The 25,090-nt window shown below is 41.4% G+C and overlaps 1 protein-coding gene and 1 long non-coding RNA gene across 2 annotated transcripts in view; one reads left to right on the forward strand and one right to left on the reverse strand.

The window, feature by feature from the left end:
• Positions 1-630: 630 nt before the first annotated feature.
• The window catches only part of LOC118388687 (advillin-like), a 33,509-nt gene continuing 9,049 nt past the window's right edge, over positions 631-25,090 (reverse strand). Inside the window, exons 11-20 of the mRNA XM_035778042.2 lie at positions 18,365-18,465; positions 18,110-18,247; positions 17,822-17,980; positions 16,983-17,162; positions 16,635-16,786; positions 16,284-16,428; positions 15,958-16,146; positions 15,658-15,726; positions 1,345-1,455; positions 631-1,074 (exon numbers count right to left, since the gene is read on the reverse strand). Coding sequence (XP_035633935.1) covers positions 961-1,074; positions 1,345-1,455; positions 15,658-15,726; positions 15,958-16,146; positions 16,284-16,428; positions 16,635-16,786; positions 16,983-17,162; positions 17,822-17,980; positions 18,110-18,247; positions 18,365-18,465 — 1,358 coding nt within the window. The 3' untranslated portion in view covers positions 631-960. The remainder of the gene's footprint in view (positions 1,075-1,344; positions 1,456-15,657; positions 15,727-15,957; positions 16,147-16,283; positions 16,429-16,634; positions 16,787-16,982; positions 17,163-17,821; positions 17,981-18,109; positions 18,248-18,364; positions 18,466-25,090) is intronic.
• Positions 13,396-17,600, forward strand: LOC118388688 (uncharacterized). The gene is made up of 3 exons (XR_004826596.2): positions 13,396-14,441; positions 16,980-17,154; positions 17,445-17,600. It is a non-coding gene; the product is annotated as an uncharacterized LOC118388688 (long non-coding RNA).

Raw genomic sequence — 25,090 nt, forward strand, 5'->3', positions numbered from 1 at the left:
ATGCAGCAATGATCCAAAACACTCAATCAAGTTTATATGAAAATGGCTAAAAAGCAACAAATGTGAAGTTTTGGAATGGCCTAGTCAAAGTCCAGACCTAATCCCACTTGAGGTGTTGTGGCAGGACTTGAAACAAGTAGTTCATGCTTGAAAACCCACAGATGTCGCTGAATTAAAGCAGTTCTGCATGGAAGAGTGGGACAGAATTCTTCCACAACGACGTGAGAGACTGATCAACAACTACAGGAAGGATTTAGTTGGAGGCATTGCAGCTAAGGGTGGCACAACCAGTTATTGACTGTAAGGGAGCAATAATTTTTCAGACAGGGGCATTGGGAGTTGCATAACTTTGTTTATGAAATACGTATGTAAGTGTTGTGTTATTTGTTCACTCAGGTTCCCTTGATCTAATATTAGGTTCTGGATCTGATAACATTCAATATAAAGGAAAATATGCAAAAGTAGAGAAAATCAGAAAGCGGGCAAATACCTTTTCACAGCACTGTACATGCACTGTATATGAATGAGTGTTTGACTTTGACATTATTAATAACAATTTATTGAATCTGGATGGGGGGGTGTACTCTCTAACTCAGGACTTGTGCACTACAAGATGAGATACACATAACATTTCCCCTTTTTTTATTTGTTTATTAAGTCCCACCATACCATATTACATTCAACAAAACTACAAGAGATATGGTAGTAGTGTGTGGCCGGAACACAGAAGAGTCAATAAAACAATCATTCAGAATACACCGATTTTTTGATTAGGTTGATCGTATTCAACATGGACATCCATATACTTAATTGAGAGGCAGACATACAGTATATATAGTATGATATAGGAACATCTTTTTTAAATGCACAATTAGGAACAGACAAGTGCAGGTTTTTTTTTAGACTGACTGTCATTAGATTGAAATAATAAGACATCAATTCATCAGAGATTAATTCCCCTTAAAATAAGCCTTTGCCTTTTTTAATGCTCAGCTGCTTCCATTGAGGCAGGCTGGCAAAGTGGTCTTTAGACATTCCAAATATGGCACTGAAGTCTGAGTCTGAGAGATGTTTCTGGAAGACAGAGGAAGGAGGAAAGAGAGAGAGACAGACAGAGAGTGAAGGAGACCATTGTTATTTTTCAAGGCAACATTCAAGTGTAAAGAATACATTTGTCAAGACACTTTATTAAAACCAGCTATAATACACCGTAACTCATAGTAGTGTATGGAGGAATCTACTTTTCACACTTCAGAAACTACTGAACAATATTGCATCTGAGGGTATCAGTGTGGCAGTACTTTGAACACTAGTCACTTCATTATAGCAGCTCAGAACACCTACCTCCTTCTGGGTGGGGTCGACACCTTCAGGCAGCTCATTGGCTAGTTTGTTGATCAGGTCCTCTGGTGGGTAAGACTGGAAGCTCTTCCTGGTCTCAACACCATTCTGCCCCTGAGAGTAAATGATTCGATTCAGGTTTGTCTGCACAAAAATGTTAACACAACGGTTGTCGAGTCATTGCATAATAGTTGTGTAATCATTTTTCTTTATACAAGCTCTCTGTTGTAGCCTATCACAAAACTAGCAGTTGTATCACAACCAAAATGGGTTGTAAATGTGTTGTACGACCTTACCCACTGTCCACAAATGTCAGTTCAACGCAGTGGGGAACCATGAGTTCACGTTGTATTTGTTTTTTGATGTATTTTATGAAATTATATATGTAGAGCTCTCATGTAAAAGAGACACTGGTCTCAATGTATACATGTTTTTTTTATCACATTTCGTTTTGATTTCTATTTCATCTTTTGAATTTGTTTTTATGATCTTCTGATTTCATTAATAGTAAAGAGAAAACAATATCCAATCAGGATTTTATTTGGTGGTCCATAGGTAGAAAAATCTAGCTAGTCCAGCCAGCCATTGGCTAGGCCTTCAAAATCTGGACAGAAGTCCTCTGTCATTCAACCAAAGACAGGCTAAAACTGCTTCTCCAGTAGAAATCCCTGATCACACTTGTCATGGCGACATTGGCTAGCAATGCTCGTGCTCCGAACTGCGCATGTGCAGCCATTAAAATCAAAGGCACTCATTCAATATAAAGTTATTTTTGACCAAATTGAAAACGTCTCAGTTTGCAATTTTCATTGGGTTGGAGCAATATCATGTTCAACTACTTAAGGCATTAGCTCAATTAATAGGTTATGCCTTTAGATTTCTCTAAAATTAACAACTCAGGAAAAATGTTTAACTTCTTTCATTGACATCTCTAACCCCCAAACCCCAGCCTGGTCTGCTTGGTCTGGTTCACAAGCGTTCCCAGAAGTCTCGCAATATTGTGCCTCTGGGTTTAGAAACTCTGTGGTTCAACTGTATCAGAGCAGAATTTTGCCAAGAGATGAGTTCAGAATGGTCTGCCATGTAGCATGCTTCTGTATATGATATGAGCTGCTCGGTACGTGTAGGTAATTCTTTCTAATGCATACATTTGACCTCCATCATCTAGGATGTGACAATGGTAAATAAAATCTCTTAATTTTTGCCAATTTTTTTGTGCGGTCTTGCAGGCCTTCTCGTGCAGCTGCAACTGCGAGTACATTTGTAATTCAAGACCTGTCTTGAGTTGGGCTCTGGGGTGGTGCAATTGTTGAGTAAGTGAGCTTATGGTTGCCTAGGGGTATGGGTTGAGTGTGTGTGGGTGTATGTGTGTATCGCACAACTGTTGCGAAGAAGTAAAAGATGTTAGGGACAATAGAGGATGATCCACAGCTATATATAATACAAATCGAGGTGAGGGCGATGGAAATGCATTTGGCAGTTAATCTACTTCAATTCGGTAAATGGCACTGTGTGCTCTTTCCAAAGGATGGATCCCAGTCGGTTATGGGTTATGGGATACAGGGGGTCGAGGGTGGTCTGCCGGGCATTGGGATGACAAACCAACTCGGGATGAGGAGGGCTTTTAGCGGGTGGAATAGTAGGGACCAATTGGAGGTTTACTTAGTAGAAAGGCAAAGATCATGGTACAGCTATATAGACACTTCATCATCATGTTACTTTTTAATGGTACGTTTACAAACATATATTTTGATAAATAGAATTGAAAGTCGTGTCTCATTATGGTAAGTGGTGAAATAAGTATAGCCAGTTACAATTGTAATGGCCTAGCAGATAATAAGAAAAGACAATCAGTATTTACCTGGCTAAAAGAGAAGGAATATAATATTTATTGTTTACAGGAAACCCATTCAACAGTTTTAGATGAAGTTTTGTCGAAAAAGAAGTGGAGGGGGGGCGAAATATACTTCTCCCATGAGCAATGGTTTTAATTAACAATAATTTTGATCCAAATGTGCAAATTGTCCAAACAGATCCTCAAGGTAGATGGATTATTTTAAATATGTTATTGGACAATAAACAGATATGGCTTGTTAACCTATACGGTCCGAATAATGATGATCCAAGCTTCTTTCAAAATATATATAAGAATCTATCAACTCTACAAGCAACACTAGACTCTATTATTATGGTGGGAGATTTTAATACGGTCTTAAATACCTCTATGGACCGGAAAGGAAATCACACTACAAACTATCACCCTCAGGCATTTAATGAAATCATGAATGTCATGGATATATTGGAATTAGTGGATATATGGAGACTAAAATACCCTGACCTAGTGAGATATACATGGCGGAGGCTTAATCAAGCTAGTTGCCTTGACTACTTTCTTATACCATTCTCTCTGGCACCAAAAGATTTTAAAGTGTTGATAGGGGACAGAATGCGGTCGGATCATCACATAATTGGCATATATATTACTCTTACAGAATTTCCATGTGGGCGAGGATACTGGAAATTTAATCAAAGCCTACTAGATGATAAATTGTTTAGAACTAGGACAGAAGAATTTATAACTGACTTTTTCAGACATAACATAGGTACAGCAGATCCCCTTACTGTATGGGACACTTTTAAATGTGCCTTTAGAGGCAATGCAATACAGTACTCATCTATAAAACAAAAGCAATTTAGATCAAAAGAGTCCATAATAAAACAAAGGAAATTGAAGGACTAACAGTACAGTTAGATAGCAATAAAAACGGTACTATAGAGGCACAGAATAAGTTAGAGGAAAAACAAAAAGAAATGGAGGAACTTATTCAAGAAAGATCCAGTGTAATATATTGTAAAAATAAAGGGAACTGGATGGAATATGGGGAAAAATGCACCAAATTCTTTTTCAATCTTCAATATAGAAATGCTACCAAAATGTTTTATTAAAACCTGTTACAAATGATGGAGTCACGCATGATTCACCGGATGATATTTTGAAGGAGGAAGTAAAGTACTTTGGGAATATGTTTTCATTTCAGACTCCTCCATCTCCACTAACTGAAACTAATTGTATGGATTTTTTCCCTAATAATAATGTAAAATGAATATCTGTACAGAAAGACTCATGTGAAGGCCAAATTACAGAGGAGGAACTGCTTGAGGCAATTGGGGCCTTTAAGGATGGGAAAACTCCAGGGCTGGATGGCATACCAGTGGAAGTATACAAAACTTTTTTTGGTATAACCAAAGGACCATTGTTGGCTTGTTTTAACCACTCCTATATAAATGGTAGATTATCAGACATGCAACAAGAAGGTCTGATATCATTATTACTGAAACAGGACCCAAGTGGTATATATAAATATCCAGTCCATTAAAAAAATTGGAGACCTCTTACACTTCAGTGTTGTGATGCAAAAATCCTAGCAAAATGCTCGGCACACAGAATTTAAAAAGTATTGTCAGATATTATTCATCCTAATCAGACAGGCTTTTTACATGGACGATATATTGGAGATAATATAAGACAAGTACTGGAAACAATAGAACACTATGAAATATCGGGGACACCAGGCCTGGTTTTCATAGCTGATTTTGAAAAGGCTTTTGATAAAGTACGACTGGAGTTTATATATAAATGCCTAGAATATTTCAATTTTGTGGAATCTCTTATAAAATGGGTTAAGGTTATGTATAGTAACCCTAGGTGTAAAATAATAAATAATGGCTACATCTCAGAAAGTTTTAAACTATCTAGAGGAGTAAAACAAGGTTGTCCACTATCGGCATATCTGTTTATTATTGCCATCGAAATGTTAGCTGCAAAGATTAGATCAAACAATAATATTAAGGGAGTAGAAATCCGTGGCCTAAAAACTAAGGTGTCATTGTACGCTGAAGAATCATGTTTTCTTTTAAAACCACAATTGGAGTCTCTCCACGGCCTCTTAGAGGATCGAGATACTTTTGCTATCCTCTCTGGATTAAAACCAAATTATGATAAATGTACCATATTACGTATTGGATCACTAAAAAAATGCACATTTTACATTACCATGTAGTTTACCAATTAAATGGTCTGACGGAGATGTAGACATACTCGCTCGGTATACAAATCCCAAAGGAAAGAAATGATCTCACTCCAATACATTTTTATAGAAAGTTAGCAAAAATAGATAAGATCTTGCTACCATGGAAAGGAAAATACCTGTCTATTTGTGGAAAAATCACCCTGATTTACTCCTTAGTTATATCACAGTTTACCTATTTGCTTATGGTTTTGCCTACAAATAGTGACCTGCTTTCTAAATTATATGAACAAAAAATATTCAATTTTATTTGGAACGGCAAACCAGATCAAATTAAAAGGGCCTATTTATATAACGAATATGAATTCGGTGGGCAGAAATGATTAAATATTAAAGCATTAGACCTCTCACTAAAGGCATCAGTCATACAAAAGTTATACTTAAATCTCTAGTCAATTGGTACGATTATTCAGGAAGGGCCTTTTCCCCTTTATTCAGATTACACCTGCTCACTTTCGGTTGTTTGAAAAGGAAATAATCTCCAAAATATCTTTATTTTTTAAACAAGCCTTAGAAAGTTGGTTGCAATTTCAGTTTAATCCACCTGAAAGGACGGAACGATAAGTACAACAAATATTGTGGTTAAATTCAAATATACTAATTGATTAAAAAACTGTATTTATCGAAGAAATGTTTAAAAAATGTATATATTTAGTGAATGATATCATAAATAGGACTGGTGGAGTTACGTCACACATGCAGCTAACACAGACATATGGAAATGTCTGCTCTACCCAAAATTACAACCAATTAAATGCAGCATTACCACAAAAATGGAAGAGGCGAGTAGAAGGGAAAAAAAGTAAGGAACTTGTATGTCGGCCCTGTATTAAAGAACATAAATGGTTAAAGAAAAGTGTGATAAACAAAAACATATACCAATTTCATTTAAGGACCAAAAACTGACAACTGTGCCATATACATTGCAAAATAGTTGGGAAGAGATTTTCGATGTACCCATTCCATGGCACATGGTTTATGAATTGATACGCAAAACAACGCCGGATTCAAAACTTCACATTTTTCAATATAAATGACTATACAACATTCTTGCAACTAATAGAATTTTATATATATGGGGGATACAGGTCCAGGAATGGCTGAAGAATTGCAACATTTGCCTAGAACTAACACTACAGATAGCAATACTGGGTGATTTGAAAAGCCATAGTCAATCAATCAGTAATATAATAATTATTTCAGCAAAAACGTTTATTTTTAATTTACAATCTGTAGAAGCTATGAGAATAGGAAGGTTCAATTATTTTGTGAAGCATCACAGCACAGTTGAAAAATATATGGCAAGTAGAAATCCAAAATGGATGATGTTGAGAGACAGATGGGAGGGGTTGAGTGGAGCTGAAGGGTGGGACTAATAACAAGATCAACAATGTAGGGCATAAGGGATCTGTAAAATGTATATAGGTTCGGAGCTTTTGTGAAATAGATTAGTTACAAATAGAAATCAAACTGGATGGATCAGAAATAGAGGAAGGACTAAGAACAAACAAGAGAGAACTATTGTAAAGTAGACTGTGTCTGTAGAGTGTGTATAAAATGTATGGATTGAAGGTAGAAGCAGAAGTGTTTATTAGTTTACTCCAATTGGGGGATCGGCGGAAGGATTTCCGGGGAATAATAATAAAGGTATATTCTTTTAAAAAGTATGTATGTCTATATAGGTATGTGTATGTATATATGTGTATATATATGCATGCGTGTATGGATATATATACAGTGCCTTGCGAAAGTATTCGGCCCCCTTGAACTTTGCGACCTTTTGCCACATTTCAGGCTTCAAACATAAAGATATAAAACTGTATTTTTTTGTGAAGAATCAACAACAAGTGGGACACAATCATGAAGTAGAACGACATTTATTGGATATTTCAAACTTTTTTAACAAATCAAAAACTGAAAAATTGGGCGTGCAAAATTATTCAGCCCCTTTATTTTCAGTGCAGCAAACTCTCTCCAGAAGTTCAGTGAGGATCTCTGAATGATCCAATGTTGACCTAAATGACTAATGATGATAAATACAATCCACCTGTGTGTAATCAAGTCTCCGTATAAATGCACCTGTATTGTGATAGTCTCAGAGGTCCGTTAAAAGCGCAGAGAGCATCATGAAGAACAAGGAACACACCAGGCAGGTCCGAGATACTGTTGTGAAGAAGTTTAAAGCCGGATTTGGATACAAAAATATTTCCCAAGCTTTAAACATCCCAAGGAGTACTGTGCAAGCGATAATATTGAAATGGAAGGAGTGTCAGACCACTGCAAATCTACCAAGACCTGGCCGTCCCTCTAAACTTTCAGCTCATACAAGGAGAAGACTGATCAGAGATGCAGCCAAGAGGCCCATGATCATTCTGGATGAACTGCAGAGATCTACAGCTGAGGTGGGAGACTCTGTCCATAGGACAACAATCAGTCGTATATTGCACAAATCTGGCCTTTATGGAAGAGTGGCAAGAAGAAAGCCATTTCTTAAAGTTATCCATAAAAAGTGTTGTTTAAAGTTTGCCACAAGCCACCTGGGAGACACACCAAACATGTGGAAGAAGGTGCTCTGGTCAGATGAAACCAAAATTGAACTTTTTGGCAACAATGCAAAACGTTATGTTTGGCGTAAAAGCAACACAGCTCATCACCCTGAACACACCATCCCCACTGTCAAACATGGTGGTGGCAGCATCATGGTTTGGGCCTGCTTTTCTTCAGCTGATGGGAAGATGGATGGAGCCAAATACAGGACCATTCTGGAAGAAAACCTGATGGAGTCTGCAAAAGACCTGAGACTGGGACGGAGATTTGTCTTCCAACAAGACAATGATCCAAAACATAAAGCAAAATCTACAATGGAATGGTTCAAAAATAAACATATCCAGGTGTTAGAATGGCCAAGTCAAAGTCCAGACCTGAATCCAATCGAGAATCTGTGGAAAGAACTGAAAACTGCTGTTCACAAATGCTCTCCATCCAACCTCACTGAGCTCGAGCTGTTTTGCAAGGAGGAATGGGAAAGAATGTCAGTATCTCGATGTGCAAAACTGATAGAGACATACCCCAAGCGACTTACAGCTGTAATCGCAGCAAAAGGTGGCGCTACAAAGTATTAACTTAAGGGGCTGAATAATTTTGCACGCCCAATTTTTCAGTTTTTGATTTGTTAAAAAAGTTTGAAATATCCAATAAATGTCGTTCCACTTCATGATTGTGTCCCACTTGTTGTTGATTCTTCACAAAAAAATACAGTTTTATATCTTTATGTTTGAAGCCTGAAATGTGGCAAAAGGTCGCAAAGTTCAAGGGGGCCGAATACTTTCGCAAGGCACTGTATTTACCCCAAAAATATGGGGGATTGGAAATGATGCAGACAATTACATTGGAAGCAAAAAAAAATCTGCAATATTAAGATGATCCACCCTCCAAAAGATGTTAGCTAGCTAACATTGAATCTAGTTGGTTAGCTACCTGCATATTCATGCATGGTAGTAACGTTATGAGTTGGGATTATGGTTCATTGTTTAGCTAGCTAGCTAAACAAAAGACTCCACTATGCAAGTAACCATTTCAAGGTACTCACAACCGTGAGCTATTTTTTGTAATTACCTCGTCATTAACTGTAATAATTACAAAATAATTGCTAAAATGAAGATGTTGTCAGCCATGATATGGCCATTATTTGAACTGGCTAGCCAGCTAAGTTAACGTCAGCTAGCTAACAAACTAGAAATGAACCAAAACATTGTTTAGAAAGTTGCTTTTAGTTGCCTGGTTTGCTAGATTGGCACATACTGAATTCATTTTTAAACGGATGGGTTTATTGGTGTTAAAAAACACCAGTTATGCTGTTTTGGACCACCAGGCTGCTGATGTCATGCAGCATGTTGTTTTTGTGTTTATACTTTTTCATAACAACAACAGCAAGTTTGATGTCGGAAGACAATGGAATGTTCATGATGTCACTGCGAAAACTGTCTACTAGTATAAATCAGCCTTTAAATCACACTACCGTACTCAGTCTGTTCAGCACATGGCCTCACATGTGAATCCTTAAAGATATGGGAGGGCAAAGGCTTAAGAGGTTGTGAACGTTGATGAATGGGTGTAGACAAAGAAGAGCTCTCCAGTAGGTGTATCAAAACATTCAAGGGCCATTTTTTCAAAAGTGGGGTTACAAGTTTATTAACTTTTGAAGCAGAATTACTTTCCTATTGTTCCTCAACTGTAGTGTATGATATACCATTTTCTAGCTCTGAGTCTCTACTTTTATCCAATTCTTTAAAAAATACAATTTAAAATGTTGCGACATAAGACCAAATCGAGCCGGTCGGTCCCAAATGGGGTCACGGGAGAATTTCCAAAATCCTGAAGAAAAAATATATATATAGTACCAGTCAAAAGTTTGAACACACCTACTCATTCAAGGATTTTTCTTTATTTTTACTATTTCTACATTGTATAATAATAGTGAAGACATCAAAACTATGAAATAACACATGGAATCATGTAGTAACCAAAAAACTGTTTAACAAATCAAAATATATTTTATATTTGAGGTTCGTAGCCACCCTTTGCCTTGATGACAGTTTTGCACACTCTTGGCTTTCTTTCAACCAGCTTCATGAGGCAGTCACCTGGAATGCATTTCAATTAACAGGTGTGCCTTGTTAAAAGTCACCTTTTGCAGCAATGACAGCTGCAAGTCTCTTGGGGTATGTCTCTATAAGCTTGGCACATCTAGCCACTGGGATTTTTGCCCATTCTTCAAGGCAAAACTGCTCCAGCTCCTTCAAGTTTGATGGGTTCCGCTGGTGTACAGCAATCTTTAAGTCACACCACAGATTCTCAATTGGATTGAACAATGGGCGTTGACTAGGCCATTCCAAGACATTTAAATGTTTCCACCTTAAACCAGTTGAGTGTTGCTTTAGCAGTATGTTTAGGGTCATTGTCCTGCTAGAAAATGAACCTCTGTCCCAGTCTCAAATCTCTGGAAGAATTTCCCTGTATTTATCACCATCCATCATTCCTTCAATTCTGACCAGTTTCACAGTCCCTGCTGATGAAAAACATCCCCACAGTATGATGGGATGGTGTTCTCGGGGTGATGAGAGGTGTTGCGTTTGCTCCAGACATAGCTCCCACATGCCTTTTGATGAACGCCAAATAATTTTTTAATCAATGTCTTTTTTTTCTGGCCACTCTTCTGTAAAGCCCAGCTCTGTGAAGTGTACGGCTTAAAATGGCCCTATGGACAGATTCTCCAATCTCCGCTGTGGAGCTTTGCAGCTCCTTCAGGGTTATCTTTGCTCTCTTTGTTGCCTCTCTGGTTAATGACTGGTCCGTGAGTTTTGGTGGGTGGCCCTCTCTTGGCAGGTTTGTTGTGGTGCCATATTCTATCAATTTTTTGATAATGGATTGAATGGTGCTCCGTGGGATATTTGAACGTTTCTGATATTTTTTTATAACCCAACCCTGATCTGTTCTTCTCCACAACTTTGTCCCTGAACTGTTTGGAGAGCTCATTGGTCTTCATGGTGCCGCGTGCTTGGTGATGCCCCTTTGCTTAGTGGTGTTGCAGATTCTGGGGCCTTTCAGGACAGGTGTGTACAGTTGAAGTTGGAAGTTGACATACACCTTAGCCAAATACATTTAAACTCAGTTTTTCACAATTCTTGACATTTAATCCTAGCAAACATTACCTGTATTAGGTCAGTTAGGATCACCACTTTCTTTTAAGAATGTGAAATGTCAGAATAATAGTGGAGAGAATGATTTATTTCAGCTTTTATTTCTTTCATCACATTCCCAGTGGGTCAGAAGTTCACATACATTCAATTAGTGTTTAGTAGCATTGCCTTTAAATTGTTGAACATGGGTCAAAGGTTTCAGGTAGCCTTCCACAAGCTTCCCACAATAAGTTGGGTGAATTTTGGCCCATTCCTCCTGACAGAGCTGGTGTAACTGAATCAGGTTTGTAGGCCTCCTTGCTCGCACACGCTTTTTCAGTTGTGCCCAGACATTTTCTATGAGATTGAGGTCAGGGCTTTGTGATGGCCACTCCAATACCTTGACTTTGTTGTCCTTAAGCCATTTTGCCACAACTTTGGAAGTATGCTTGGGGTCGTTGTCCATTTGGAAGACCCATTTGCGACCAAGCTTTAACTTCCTAATTGATGTCTTGAGATGTTTCTTCAATATATCCCCATACTTTTCCTGCCTCATGATGCCATCTATTTTGTGAAGTGCACCAGTCCCTCCTGCAGTAAAGCACCTCCACAACATGATGCTGCCACCCCCGTGCTTCACTTTTGGGATGGTGCTCTTTGGCTTGCATGTCACGTTCTGACCGTAGTTTTTTTTGTTATGTATTTGTTTCAGTATGGTCAGGGCGTGAGTTGGGTGGGTTGTTTATGTTTCTTTTTCTATGTTGTGTTTTGCGTTTGGCCTGGTATGGTTCTCAATCAGAGGCAGGTGTTGTTAGTTGTCTCAAATTGAGAATCATACTTAGGTAGCCTTTTCCCACTTGTGTTTCGTGGGTGATTGTTTTCTGTTTTGTGTATTCACCGTACAGGACTGTTTTGTTTAGTTCATTCTCGTTATTTTGTTTTTTGTGTTCATGATAATAAATTATCAATATGGACACTTACCACGCTGCGCAATGGTCCTCCGATCCTTCCTACTACTTCTCCTCAGAAGAGGAGGAAGACGAGCGTTACGTTGCAAGACTCTCCCTTTTTCCTCCAAACATAACGATGGTCATCATAGCCAAACAGTTCCATTTTTGTTTCATCAGACCAGAGGACACTTCTCCAATATAATCAAATGATGTCAATTAGCCTATCAGAAGCTTCTAAAGCCATGACATCATTTTCTGGAATTTTCCAAGCTGTTTAAAGGTGCAGTCAACTTAGTGTATGTACACTTCTGACCCACTGAAATTGTGATACAGTGAAATAATCGGCCTGTAAACAATTAATGGAAAAATGACTTGTGTCATGCACAAAGTAGATGTCCTACCTGACTTGCTTAGTTTGTTAACAAAATGTGTCGAGTGGTTGAAAAACTAGTTTTAATGACTCCAACCTAAGTGTATGTAAACTTCCGACTTCAACTGTATATATATATATATATTTTTTTACCTTTAATTAACTAGGCAAGTCAGTTAAGAACAAATTCTTATTTTCAATGACGGCCTAGGAACAGTGGGTTAACTATCTGTTCAGGGGCAAAACGACAGATTTGTACCTTGTCAGCTCGGGGATTTGAACTTGCAACCTTCCGGTTACTAGTCCAATGCTCTAACCACTAGGCTACCCTGCTTTCACGTGACAGATTATGTGACACTTCGATTGCAAACAGGTGGACTTTATTTAACTAATTATGTAACTTATGAAGGTAATTGGTTGCACCAGATCTTATTTAGGGGCTTCACAGCACGCACCACTTTTCCATTTCATTTCACCAATTTGGACTATTTTGTGTCTGTCCATTACATGAAATCCAAATAAAAATCCATTTAAATTCCAGATTGTAAAGCAAGAAAACGCCAAGGGGGATGAATACTTTTGCAAGGCACTGTAAGAGAACTAACGGGACTGCCCCGGGGGAGAGCCCGACCGACGTGTACTATGGTGCATTAAGTTTGTTGGAACCTCTCCAGCTTGCAGATATGAAAGAATGATTCATTTAATATTAACTTCATGTGTCCCTGGCGATAATTTCCACGACTCTGGTAAGCCTCTGGGCAGAGGCAGTCGGCCTTCAATGCTGGCATATGCCTTGTTACAATAGCCTAAGTATATAACATGAATGATTTGACCGTAATAATCATCATGAAACGGCCTTGGAGTGCCATAAGATTAAGCCAACATAACTCGTTATTTTACATTAACCTATTTAAATGCATTGATATGATTTAATTGATCATAGTCTAGACTCGTTATAGTTGCAAATTCCACGCAGTTGCACCAGGGAAATGTTAACCAAACAGATCTTTTTTGCAGGTACTCTGTTTCCCCACATTTATTGATAAATTAATTTCCCATCATGATAATGTAGCCCCCTTCCCCAATCAAATTCCTTCCATTGATACTACACAAAGAAACAGACAAATACAACTTTTTACTATAATCTGGCAACCCTCATAAAATCCGACATAGCACAAGTATCCCAAAGTATTAAGCGAAAACAAAAATAGAAAACAGCATTGGCATCAAACAAAAACAAAAAAAGTAAGGCTACTATTATATGACAAGTATTTCGGTGACAACCTGGTTTATTACTAATATTAGGTTGCTAACACTTTTTAAAAATGTTTATAAATAAATGTTGGACTCAAAAAAAGGCAGTGTAGAACCCCATTACCCAAAATGCATTGCTCCAATAAATTTCATAAGATTGTTCTGAAGTTTCCCCCCAAAATGTATTTTCCTATGAATAAAGTCATACATTTTTTTTCTTCTACGAATTAAGTCGCAAAAAAATTTGTATTGTCACACGAATTAAGCCACACAAAAACGCAAAATACGCACGAAATCTGCGGAAATACTTTTAATACGTATTTGCACAAATTGAGTGTGAGATTGTGCTGATGTCACAGACATATTTAGGAAATTTAACGAATTGAACGCAAGCATGCAGGGGAAATACAAAAACATTCTACAGATGAGTGACCGAATCAGTTGATTCAGAGGAAATAATTCTTACTCGAGAGAGACTTTCAAAACCGAACTAAGACCCCTTCCTTCTGCTGTGCATGTTTCTAACAGAAAACATCTTCTGTAAGTGTCTCACACGAGTGTTGACTGTTCACCTTCAACATTTGGAATAAATACCCTGCCGTCTCCCTGAGAGATTATGTGCGCACTGTCGAGTACACCCGTGATTTTGAGAAGCTCCGACGCCACATGAATCAAGCACACCAATCTCATTAGTGGTGGGACATTATGTCAGATTAATTTGCAATTGACTGCCATAGCCCCACATTAAAAGTATATCATGGTGAGTTGAGAAGTTGTTCAGAAATACTGTTATAATGTTTTTCAATTGACTGCCATAGCCCCAATTTAAAAAGTATACATTGTCTGTTAATTACATACCTTTTTTTCACATGATTGGGTTCGCGATAATTTGGGGTCGTGGGCCCAAAACGTTTGGGAACCCCTGGGTTAGTGTGATGAAAGTGATCAAATATATTTGCAATGGGAAGTAATAGCTGGTTTGTTCATTTAATTTTGTAAATTAAATGGTTGTGATTTTGAATTGTTGTGATTTCATGGGGCCTGCTGGAGTGAATGGGCTGCTTATTCTTTAACATTATTTGATGTTGTGTGTGACTGTTGTCTATCAGCTGTATCTATCGATGTGTTTGATCAAATCCGTCTCTCCTTCAGCGCCATGGAGTGCCGAGTTATTACGGTCGCTGTGTCCTTTCAGCACCATGAGCCAGTCACCTTTGATGTGACACTGTTGTTGTCGCTATTGAATATAGTGTGATAGTGGTGCTAGGTTACTATTGGTTGTATAAACAGTGTGTTTTTGTTTTGCTGGTCGCATTATTTTATGCTATTTGTCACATGTTGTGTCCATGCCGGGTTCCGGCTCTGTGTTGCCGCAGCCCAAAACGCTGCCAGGCCTATTTTATTAATTCTTAATGTCATCAAAAAGAATTGCTCCTCTGGTCCGACTACAGAAGATATAACGTCGGGCGCATTAAGTGATGTTATTTTCTTTGATACAATGTATTGTAATATTTTTGGTCCCTCTGAAGGCCTAGGTCCTATAGTCACGGTTCGCCACTAGTTCAACGTCTAGTTTTGATTTACATTTGGTTGAGTTGTCAACTAACGTGAATTCAATGTGAAATCAACAAAACATGTCACAATTTCATTGGATTTACTGTAGGTTAAAAGTTTGTTGAAATATTTACGAAATGTTGATGACATTTTGCAAATTCAATGAGTTTTCCACATTGATTCAACACCATCACATTGCGTTTTTTTGTTGAAATGATGTGGGAACAACGTTGATTCAACCAGCTTTTGCCCAGTGGGAAGTGTGTATGGGGCCAATAAAATTGATTTAACCATGAGTTTGTTGGGTTGAGTTCACAGCAAGGTTAGATAAATTCATTTTCTGGATCCAGCTCATCATTGTCTCAATCCCACTCGTTATACCAAGTTTTGGTGAGTGCATAGATAAATACAATTGTGCTTACATTTGTGATCCTTACGAGGGATGTCACCTCACCCAACTCTTTCTTCAGCTCTTCATACGTTTTCCCACCCTAACACAAAACATGCGTGTACAGTATTATTGATGGAATATATTAACTTAAACAGTTGTGTACACTATTACACACACACACCACACACACACACACACACACACACACACACACACACACACACACACACACACACACACACACACACACACACACACACACACACACACACACACACACACAAGCAGACCAAGAGTTCATCTGTAAGAGAAGGAGATCATTTGCACTCACACTCCATTTGGAGGGGTCCCAGGCGGTGAACCAGCCGGTGAAGGTGGGGGGTTCATACCGCTGCTTGATGAGGAGGATAGGGGTGTCAGGGTCCCGGGACCCTGGGTGGGTACGCAGGTACTCCTGACTGGTGACCACCGCTTCCTTCCTCTCCACCTCATTGGCCTCGTTCCCCACCCAGAGGAAGACCTGGATGCAACATCAAATAATTGATGACGGCCCACAAATGGGTGCTTGGCAGTGGTCTAATAGTATTATAGTCTAATGTTTGGACCTACACACTGAAGAAGGCTGTTAAACTGACATTTTAACAATACACACGGTACCTGGTCCCACGTGTCTAGCAACATGACATCATCCTCGCTGAGGTCATCCTGGGTGAACTGGGTCACCTCGGTAACGATGAAACGACCAGTTTTATTGGAGCATTCAAAGAGACGCGGCTGATGATCCAGAGCAACCTGCTGTAGTCTTTCACACACAAAACACATACAGAGAACACATACAACTTTACATACACCACACCATAATATCTAGCACAGTGAATCACAATCCATCAATTGTACATGGTTAAGGATGCAATCATTTAACTAAATTTGTACAGCTGCTCCCATTGACATTGTATTAGATAATAGTTGGTTGAAATACAGATTATGGCAAGGCAACTTATGTATTACCTCTTGTTGTTGGCATAAGGGGCCTTCCCTCCAAGTAAATTCCAGAATTCAATGTGCTCCTGACCCTCTGCCATGATCTCTTCAGCAGTCGAGTGCTGTCCAATCACAGAGCTGACCTCTTTAGCCATGGCCCTCTCATCCCCACTTGATCCCTGGCCAATCAGAGAGAGACTATTAGACAGAATGTTTTACCATCTCTATATCTCCGTGTCTGTGTCCCAAAAGGCAACCTATTCCTACTTATTTTGACCATTGGACCCTGGTCATTTGGCACACGCACAGTATCTCTAAGCTGCTATATCTGTAGTATCCACAACTTCATATACCTAATTCCCCTCCCAACAGTACCTTGCCACACCACAGGTGAATCCCTGACTGGCTCCTCAGCAGAAAGACATCGTTGGAGTTGAGCGAGGCTGCCAGGGCAGGCACCTCGATGGCTTTGGTGTTGGAGGCGTCAGAACCGCGGACCTGGAACAATCTGACGGGTGGCTCTGGGTCAGACACGCCTTTTCTGGAGGTACCGCCCTGTAGAACAGAAGATGAGGAAAGCAGGCGTCACACCCTGATCTTTTTCACCTGTCTTTGTTCTTGTCTTCCCCCACTTCAGGTGTCGCCAATCTTCACCATTATCCCCAGTGTATATATATGTTCTCTACCTGTGTTCTCTGTTTGTCTGTTGCCAGTTCGTTTTGTTTCGTGAAACCTACCAGCGTTTTCCCCCTTGCTCATGTCTGTTCTAGTTCCTGTTTTCTATTTTTTCCCGGTTTTGACTTTTCTGCCTGCCTGCCTTTCTGTACTTTGCCACAGAACACTGGATTATTGACCTCTGGCTGCTCTGACCCTGAGACTGACTGCCATTCTGGACCTTTTAAACCCTATCTGGATTAATGACATCGTTGACCTGTCTTTGACCTGTCTTTTTGCATGCCCATGTATTAATAATAAACATTTTTTTTACTTTGACACTGTCTGCATCTGGGTCTCACCCTAAAACATGATAGCAAGTCAGGTTTGATTTAAATGTACAGTATGTGGTAATAAATTACTTCATGGTTAGAAATCCTATATCAACCTATAATCATGGTTGAACCAAAGACAATCCATTGCTATAAGATAATGACAACCAGTTTCACAGTATTTAAATTTGATCATTGTACCATTACATTAAAACAAAATTATCTCACCTCAAAGATAACCATTTTACCCTTGAATATGGCCATAAAGTGTCTGGGTTCCTTGCCCATGGTGATCCTCACTTGTACAGGCTGGTTGCTATACTTTTGATCCAGGGCCACGGCCTGGAAGGCAGACGCTGCTATCTCATCCTGAGAGGCATGGCGCCCCTAAAACAACATATTTATTTATAAAATGATGAGACATTTAGCTCTAAAGGTATGCCATTTTGTTGCCATGTTATTACAAATAAAAGGATTCAACTTTATGCATTCTACAATGGCAGGGAGCTCCCTTACTTGCCACATGTAAAGGAGGTAGTTTAGCTTGCTGTGGACCTCATAAGTGTAGAGCACCAGATAGCAGTCTCCTCCATAGAAGAAGCCATGCCACTGGGGTTCCACTGGGACCAACTCCAGGTCCTCGATACGCCACACCTGCATGTGTCACAGAAAGTGTTAAAATGTCCACAAGTAACAAACGGTGAGTAGAATGACGGCGAGATACCTTGGAACAAATTACATGAATCAGAGTTAATGTTTTGGTGAGTTTACCTCCACCTGACCAGTGCCATTGTCCACCATGCGCTCCTGTGCCGCTACTTCTGGCATCACATGCATCCGTGTGGCATCAAACTTCTCCTGAGTCACAATGGCTAAAGTGTATATGTAGGTAAGACAGTGTAGAATCACAAAACAAAGACAAGGTGAGGAATTACATACTAAAGGTAGTATTTGCCAAGCGCTCACATCTCAATCATACATCAAAAAGGAAGAAAGGTACACTTAGAAAAAAGGGTTCCATAGGGGTTCTTTGTGGAGGGATAGGGGTCTACTGAAAACCATTTTCATCTGAAGAACCCGTTTTTTGATTGACAAGGGTTCTTTGTAAGCCAAAGGGTTCTACCAAGAACCTTTTTCATCTTAAGAACCATTGTTGGAAGAAAGGGTTCTTTGATCATTCTTTGGAAGGGCAAGAAGGATTCTTTGGAAGGCAAGAACGTTTGAAATAAAAACCCTTCTGAATCCGTATTAACGTACTTTTCATCTTTTAAATAGTGCTGTGAGCATGAAGGTTTACCTCAGTGCATAAACTTTAACCATCTACAGTTGAAAAAGACTGAAACAGAGAAGTGAAAGTGATCGTGTGAAATTATGAAGTGAGTGGACAGAGAAATACAGCTTCATTCTATCCAATCAGAGCAGGCGGGTCCTACAGCTACTCTTTCTCTTTACAAACATGCAAACTAGCCAATTGAGTTATTTAGACCACATAGTACCTCACTTGACTGACTGACATGAGAGAGAGGCGTGCTGGCACCCAAAAAGTCATTTCTTTCAGATTACGGATTCATTGCTGGATTCCGATAGGCATTATGCAACAATTTGCACACCTGCATAAGGTGACTTGCAGGCCTGATGTCGCCTGTAAACCAGGTGTTTTCTGAAACCACTGTGTTAAGGTATAACTAGTCCCTCAAAGAAAGGCCTTATGATATGTCCCACTGGGCACACCACGTAATTTCAACGTGGGAATTTGGGTAATATTTGGTTGAGACGTTGATCAGTGAGATTTCAACCTTTATTCACACACTCAAAAAGACAGCCAGAAGTTGATTGAATTCCCAATGTGTTTTCACTATGCTTTCAACAATCTAAAAGCATAACCAAATTCCAATGGAAAAACAGTCAGATATTTTGGTTTAGTTGTCATCTACATGTGTAATCACTGCACTTTAAAAGCACAACACAGTTAAAATGGAAGTACATTGTCAGATATTTAGTATTTATACAACAACATTATGTGTTATCACTGTGCTTCATCTAATAGCACAACCAACCAAATTACCTAAATTGCAGTTGAAATTTCATTAAAAGTTCACAGTTAGAGTGATCAATGCTGTTTGAGATTCAGACGCAGATTATTATAGCAATTTCGATGACCTCCACAGATCTTTGACCTTTGCATGCACGCTTTCTATGATTACATAAGAATACATTTATAGTTATATTAGGCTAACCTCAAAATGTGGCCATAGATGTGTTACTTTAAGGTTGAATAAATAATGTTACATTAGTTTGAGATAGCCTAAAGTTTAGGCTATTTACTGTATTACAAAAGTAATATTGAATTGTGTTTGGCTGTGTCAAGCCTACTCCCGTTGTCCCGTTCCAATGATCGACGGAAGCAGCAGAAAATCCAAACATCTCCCAGAATGTCGTTGAACAGGCACACCTAATCCGGCAACACCACGACCAACTGGCATAACTGGGTACGGCTATGAATGAGGTCCTCTGCGTTCTCCAACGCCTTGACATCACCCCAGGGGCGTCATCTACAACTAGCCAGTCCCCCAGCCTATCCAGCAGTCCGCCCAGGTCAGCGATACCCGGTTGTCCTCCTGGACAAATATGACGGGACTCCATCTAAATGCTGTGGCTTCCTACTCCAGTGATCCCTCTATTTCTTCCATCAGACGGGAGACCACTGAGAGGTTCGAGGTTGCCATGTAATTTCCCTGCTGACCGGACGGGCGTTGGAGTGGGCCACAGACGTCTGGGAGAGAGAAGCGGAGGATCTGGGTTCCAATGAGAGGTTCATGGCTCTGTTCAGGGTGGTCATCGATCATCCACCGGAGGGCGGAGAGGGAGGTGAGCGACTACTCCAACTTCAGGAGGGTGCCTAAACCGCTGCGGAGTACGCCCTCACCTTCCGGACCATGGCAGCCTCCAGTGGATTGAATGAGCCGGCGCTCCGCATCCTATTCAGAAGAAGACTGTGCAAAGAGCTCCAGACGGAGCTGGCGTGTCGAAATGACAACCACTCCTTGGACGCACTCACCGCGATGGCCATCCATCTGGACAATCTCCTTCGCGAGCGTGGGGACCCACATTGCCTCTCGCCCTCATCTTTTGGCCGTCCTGAGACAGAGCCTGAACCCATGGAGGTAGGGTCTACAAACCTGCCGGCAGCAGAGCTGGGGCATTGTCCCTATTGCGGTCAGGAGGGGCACCAGCTTCAACAGTGTCCGGTGCGTCCCAACCAGGGATCCACGAGGGCATGGGAACAGCCCGGTGATCAACCGTCTCCCCGGGTAGGCGTGAGTATTCCATCATCATCACTTTCCACCAAACGCTTTCTGGTTTCAATTTCACTGGCTGGCTGTCCCTCATGTATTGTTCTTGCGAACTCTGGTGCCACGGGGAATTTCATTGACAAGGCCCTTGCCTCCTCCCTGAACATCACCTCATACCTACTCTCCTCTCATTTTTCAGTTCAAGCACTGGATAGTCGACCACTTGGATCCGGGACAATCACACACATCACAGCACCACTCACCATTACCATGGGACCCCTGCACCACAAAAGCCTTCCCTTCATCATCATTGAGGCACCCAAAGTCATCCTCGGCCTCTGTGGCTTCAACTTCACGACCCCACCATCTCCTGGTCGAGGATGGAGATTACTGCCTGGGCACCCAGATGTCGGAATACCTGCTTCCCTTACCCTGTGGTTCCACGTCAGTTGAGAGTCCTGTGGTTCCAGGTCAACATCCCAGAGGCTTATCGGGATCTCCTGGACCAGCACCACCTGTCTCTCGCACAGTCATCCCTGGGACTGTGCCATTAACCTGCTAGCAGATACTGTGCCTCTGCGCAGCCGCCTCCACCTCCTGTCAATGGCTGAAACCAAGGCTATGGAGGAATACATCCAGGAGACTCTCCGACAGTGTTTCATCCACCCCCAAACAGTTCCGCGGGGCCCGTTTTCTTACTAAACGGGACCTGCGGAGTGCCTACAATCTGATCCGCATCCGGATGGGGCATGAATGAAAAACAGCCTTTAGCACGATGTCTGGGCACTACAAGTACTTGGTGATGCCTTATGGATTAGCCAATTCTCCATCGTTGTTCCAGGCATTCGTGAACGAGGTGTTCTGGGACGACCTCCTGGAGAACCATCTGTACATCAAAGCGGAGAAGTGCCAGTTCCATCAGGCCGCTGTCTCATTCTTGGGATACCGGATCAGCCCGCAGGGAGTGGTTATGGATGAAAGGAAGTTTGAGGCAGTCAGGTAATGGCCAGTCCCAAACACCATAAAGGGACTACAATGGACTACTGCCGCTTCATTAAGAACCTCAGCTCCATCGCCTCTCAACTCCTCAAGTGTGGCCCCCGTAGGTTGGTGTGGAGTCCTGCAGCCGATGAGGCCTTCCACCTACTGACGGGGCATTTCACCTCCGCCCCGATTCTGAAACAGCCAAATCCTACGCTGCCCTTCGTGATGGAGTTGACGCCTCAGAAGTGGGTGTGTGGGCTGTCCAGGCACAACGCCTAGGTAACCCACAAAAATGTTACTACTACAAGAGTGCGTACTACTAAAAAAACTGTCTCCTGCAGAGAGGAACTATGACGTCGGCGACTGGGATCTCCTGGCAGTGAAGCTGGCACTAGAGGAGTGGAAACACTGGCTGGAGGGCGCCAAGGACCCATTTCTCATCCCCAAAGACTATTGGAACCTGAAGCACCACCAAAGCCGATGCCCTGTTCCGTCTCCACGATTCGGGACAGGTTCCTGTCCAGAGTGCGCCCATCATTCCCTTGCCGCTGGACACCCAGGTATCACCTGCACCATTCGATTCCTATCCACTAAGTACTGATGGCCCATTTTGGCACAGGACGTTGCCCGCTACGCAACTCCTGCTCCATATTTTCCCAAACCAAATCTGCCCGGCACGCTACAGCAGGGAAACTCCTTGCCTTCCAGTGCCTCAGCCGCCTTGGTTGATCTCATCTGTCCTTTGATGTCATCACTGATATCCCCTCTTCAAATGATTTCACTACGATTATGGTTATTGTATACAGATTCTCTAAATCCTGCCAATTTATCCCTCTCTCTCGTCCTCATACCGCTCTCCAGGTCGCTGAGGCACTGTCGCAGCAGGTCTTCCGACACTATAGCCTATGGAGGACATCGTCTCCAACCGTGGCCCCCAATTCACGTCACAGGTATGGAAATCCTTCATGGAGAAGCTGGGTTCACGGTCAGCCTCACTTTCGGGAACAGACCTGCCAATGGGCAGGTGAAGAGGATGACCCCGGAGCTGGGGAAGTTCCTTAGGAGTCACTGCCAGGACCAGCAGGGGGAGTGGTCCTGGTTTCTTCTCTGGACAGATTACGCCCAGAATTCACTGCATCACTCCTCCACCGGACTGACCCCTTCCAGTGTGTCCTGGGAAATCAGCCAGCCCTGACTCCTTGGACACCAAGGCAGACCGAAGCTCCTGCGGTGGACGAGTGGTTCAGGCGCGCAGAGGAGGTTTGGAACAATGCCCACGTGAGTCTCCAGCACGTTGTCCACCGCCAGAAGGAGTAGGTGGACCGCCACCACAGTGAGGCTCCCGTGTTTCATCCTGGTGATCGCGTCTGGCTCTCCACCAGGAACCTCCCACTCTGCCTGCCCTGTAAAAAGCTGAGCTCCTGATTTGTGTTCAAGGTCCTCTGGACGGTCAATGAGTTAACCTATAGAGTACAGCTCCCCCACTAACTACCGGATCTCACCCTCTTTTCATGTTTCCCTCCTCGGGCCGGTGGATCCTGGTCCCCTGGCTGGTTCCTTCCCCCGCGACACCCCTCCGCCTCCCCTGGACATCGATTGGAGCCCTGCCTATGCCTTCAAAACCCTCCTGGACTCCCAACGTTGTGGGGGTCAGCTCCAGTACCTGGTTGACTGGGATGGGTACGGCCCAGAGGAGCGCTGTTGGGTCCCGGTGGACGACATCCTGGATCCCAAAATCATCCGGGATTTCCATCTTCGGACCAACACGCTCCTCGCTCTCGGGGTGGCCACCCTGGATGGCGTCTTCCTGCGGCTGGAGCTGTGCGTCAGGAGGGGGTTACTGTCATGCTTACTCCCACTCCGGCACTCGATGTCGCCGGTCTGCTGACCACTGGTCCTTGCAACCCACATTACGCATACCTGCTCCCCATAGTTATGCACTCCTGTACTTCATCAGTATCTTGATTACTCCACCTTTATTTAGTCCTCAATAGCCTCAGACTCCAGGCAGTATTGTTTTTGTTTTCATTCCCAGTACGCTTTTCCAGTTTTGTATGTCTTCATTTTCTTTGTTATTAAACTCACCAACTGCACTTACTTCATGGCTCCGTGTCGGCGTTACAGGTTGACATGGCAAATTAATAATTGGTGTGTTGGATTCATGTCTATATCTCAACCAATAATCAAAGTTTGAGAATAGGACTAAATCAAATCTAACTTTTTTAAAGTGCATTTTAAGTTTGATTCGATTTAGTCCTATTCTTTAACTTTGATTCTTGGTTGAGATGGAGATGTGAATCCAACATACTAATGATTAACTTGAACATTACCAAACTTGAATCAACCAAAGTTTGAAACCCTAGGCATATACAGTACCAGTCAAAGGTTTGGACACACCTACTCATTCAAGGGTTTTTCTTTATTTTTACTTTTCTACATTGTAGAATAATAGTGAAGACTTCAAAACTATGAAATAACACATATGTGACTCACCACCTGGATTCGGTCTTATGTAGCAAAATTTGAAATTGTGTTTTTTACATTGGAGAAAAGTAGAGACTCAGAGCTACAAAATGGTTTATCATAAACTGCATTTTTTAAGGAACAATGGGAAAGTAATTATGCTTTGAATGTTGATAAACTTTTAAACTCACTTTTGAGAAAATGGCCTTTGAATGTTTTGGTATCTAGTGAAGAGCTCTTCTTTGTCTACACACATTCAGCATCATTTACACCCTCTTAAGCTTTAGCCCCACTCATCTCGTTTGCTCTCTGAGAGTTCAGAGTGCACACTTGATGCTCTGGCCGATGATTTGTTTACCTATGGATAACATGAAAACAGCCTAACCAGTTCTATTATGGAATCATGTAGTAACCAAAAAAGTGTTTAACAAATAAAAATGTATTTTACATTTGAGATTCTTCAAAGCCACCCTTTGCCTTGATGACAGCTTTGCACACTCTTGGCGTTCTCTCAAGCAGCTTCACCTGGAATGCTTTTCCAACCGTCTTGAAGGAATTCCCACATATGCTGAGCACTTGTTGGCTGCTTTTCCTTCACTATGCAGTCAAACTCATCCCAAACCATCTCAATTGGGTTGAGGTTGGGAGATTGTGGAGGCCACATACGTTATTTCATAGTTGAAGATCTGAAGTTGTTTCAAAGGTACAAATTCAGCATACTTTATACAAGGTTTGTATATGTTGAAAATTGGTTTCA

The sequence above is a fragment of the Oncorhynchus keta genome, chromosome 10 (assembly GCF_023373465.1).
Source record: "Oncorhynchus keta strain PuntledgeMale-10-30-2019 chromosome 10, Oket_V2, whole genome shotgun sequence".
Taxonomy (NCBI): Eukaryota; Metazoa; Chordata; class Actinopteri; order Salmoniformes; family Salmonidae; genus Oncorhynchus; species Oncorhynchus keta.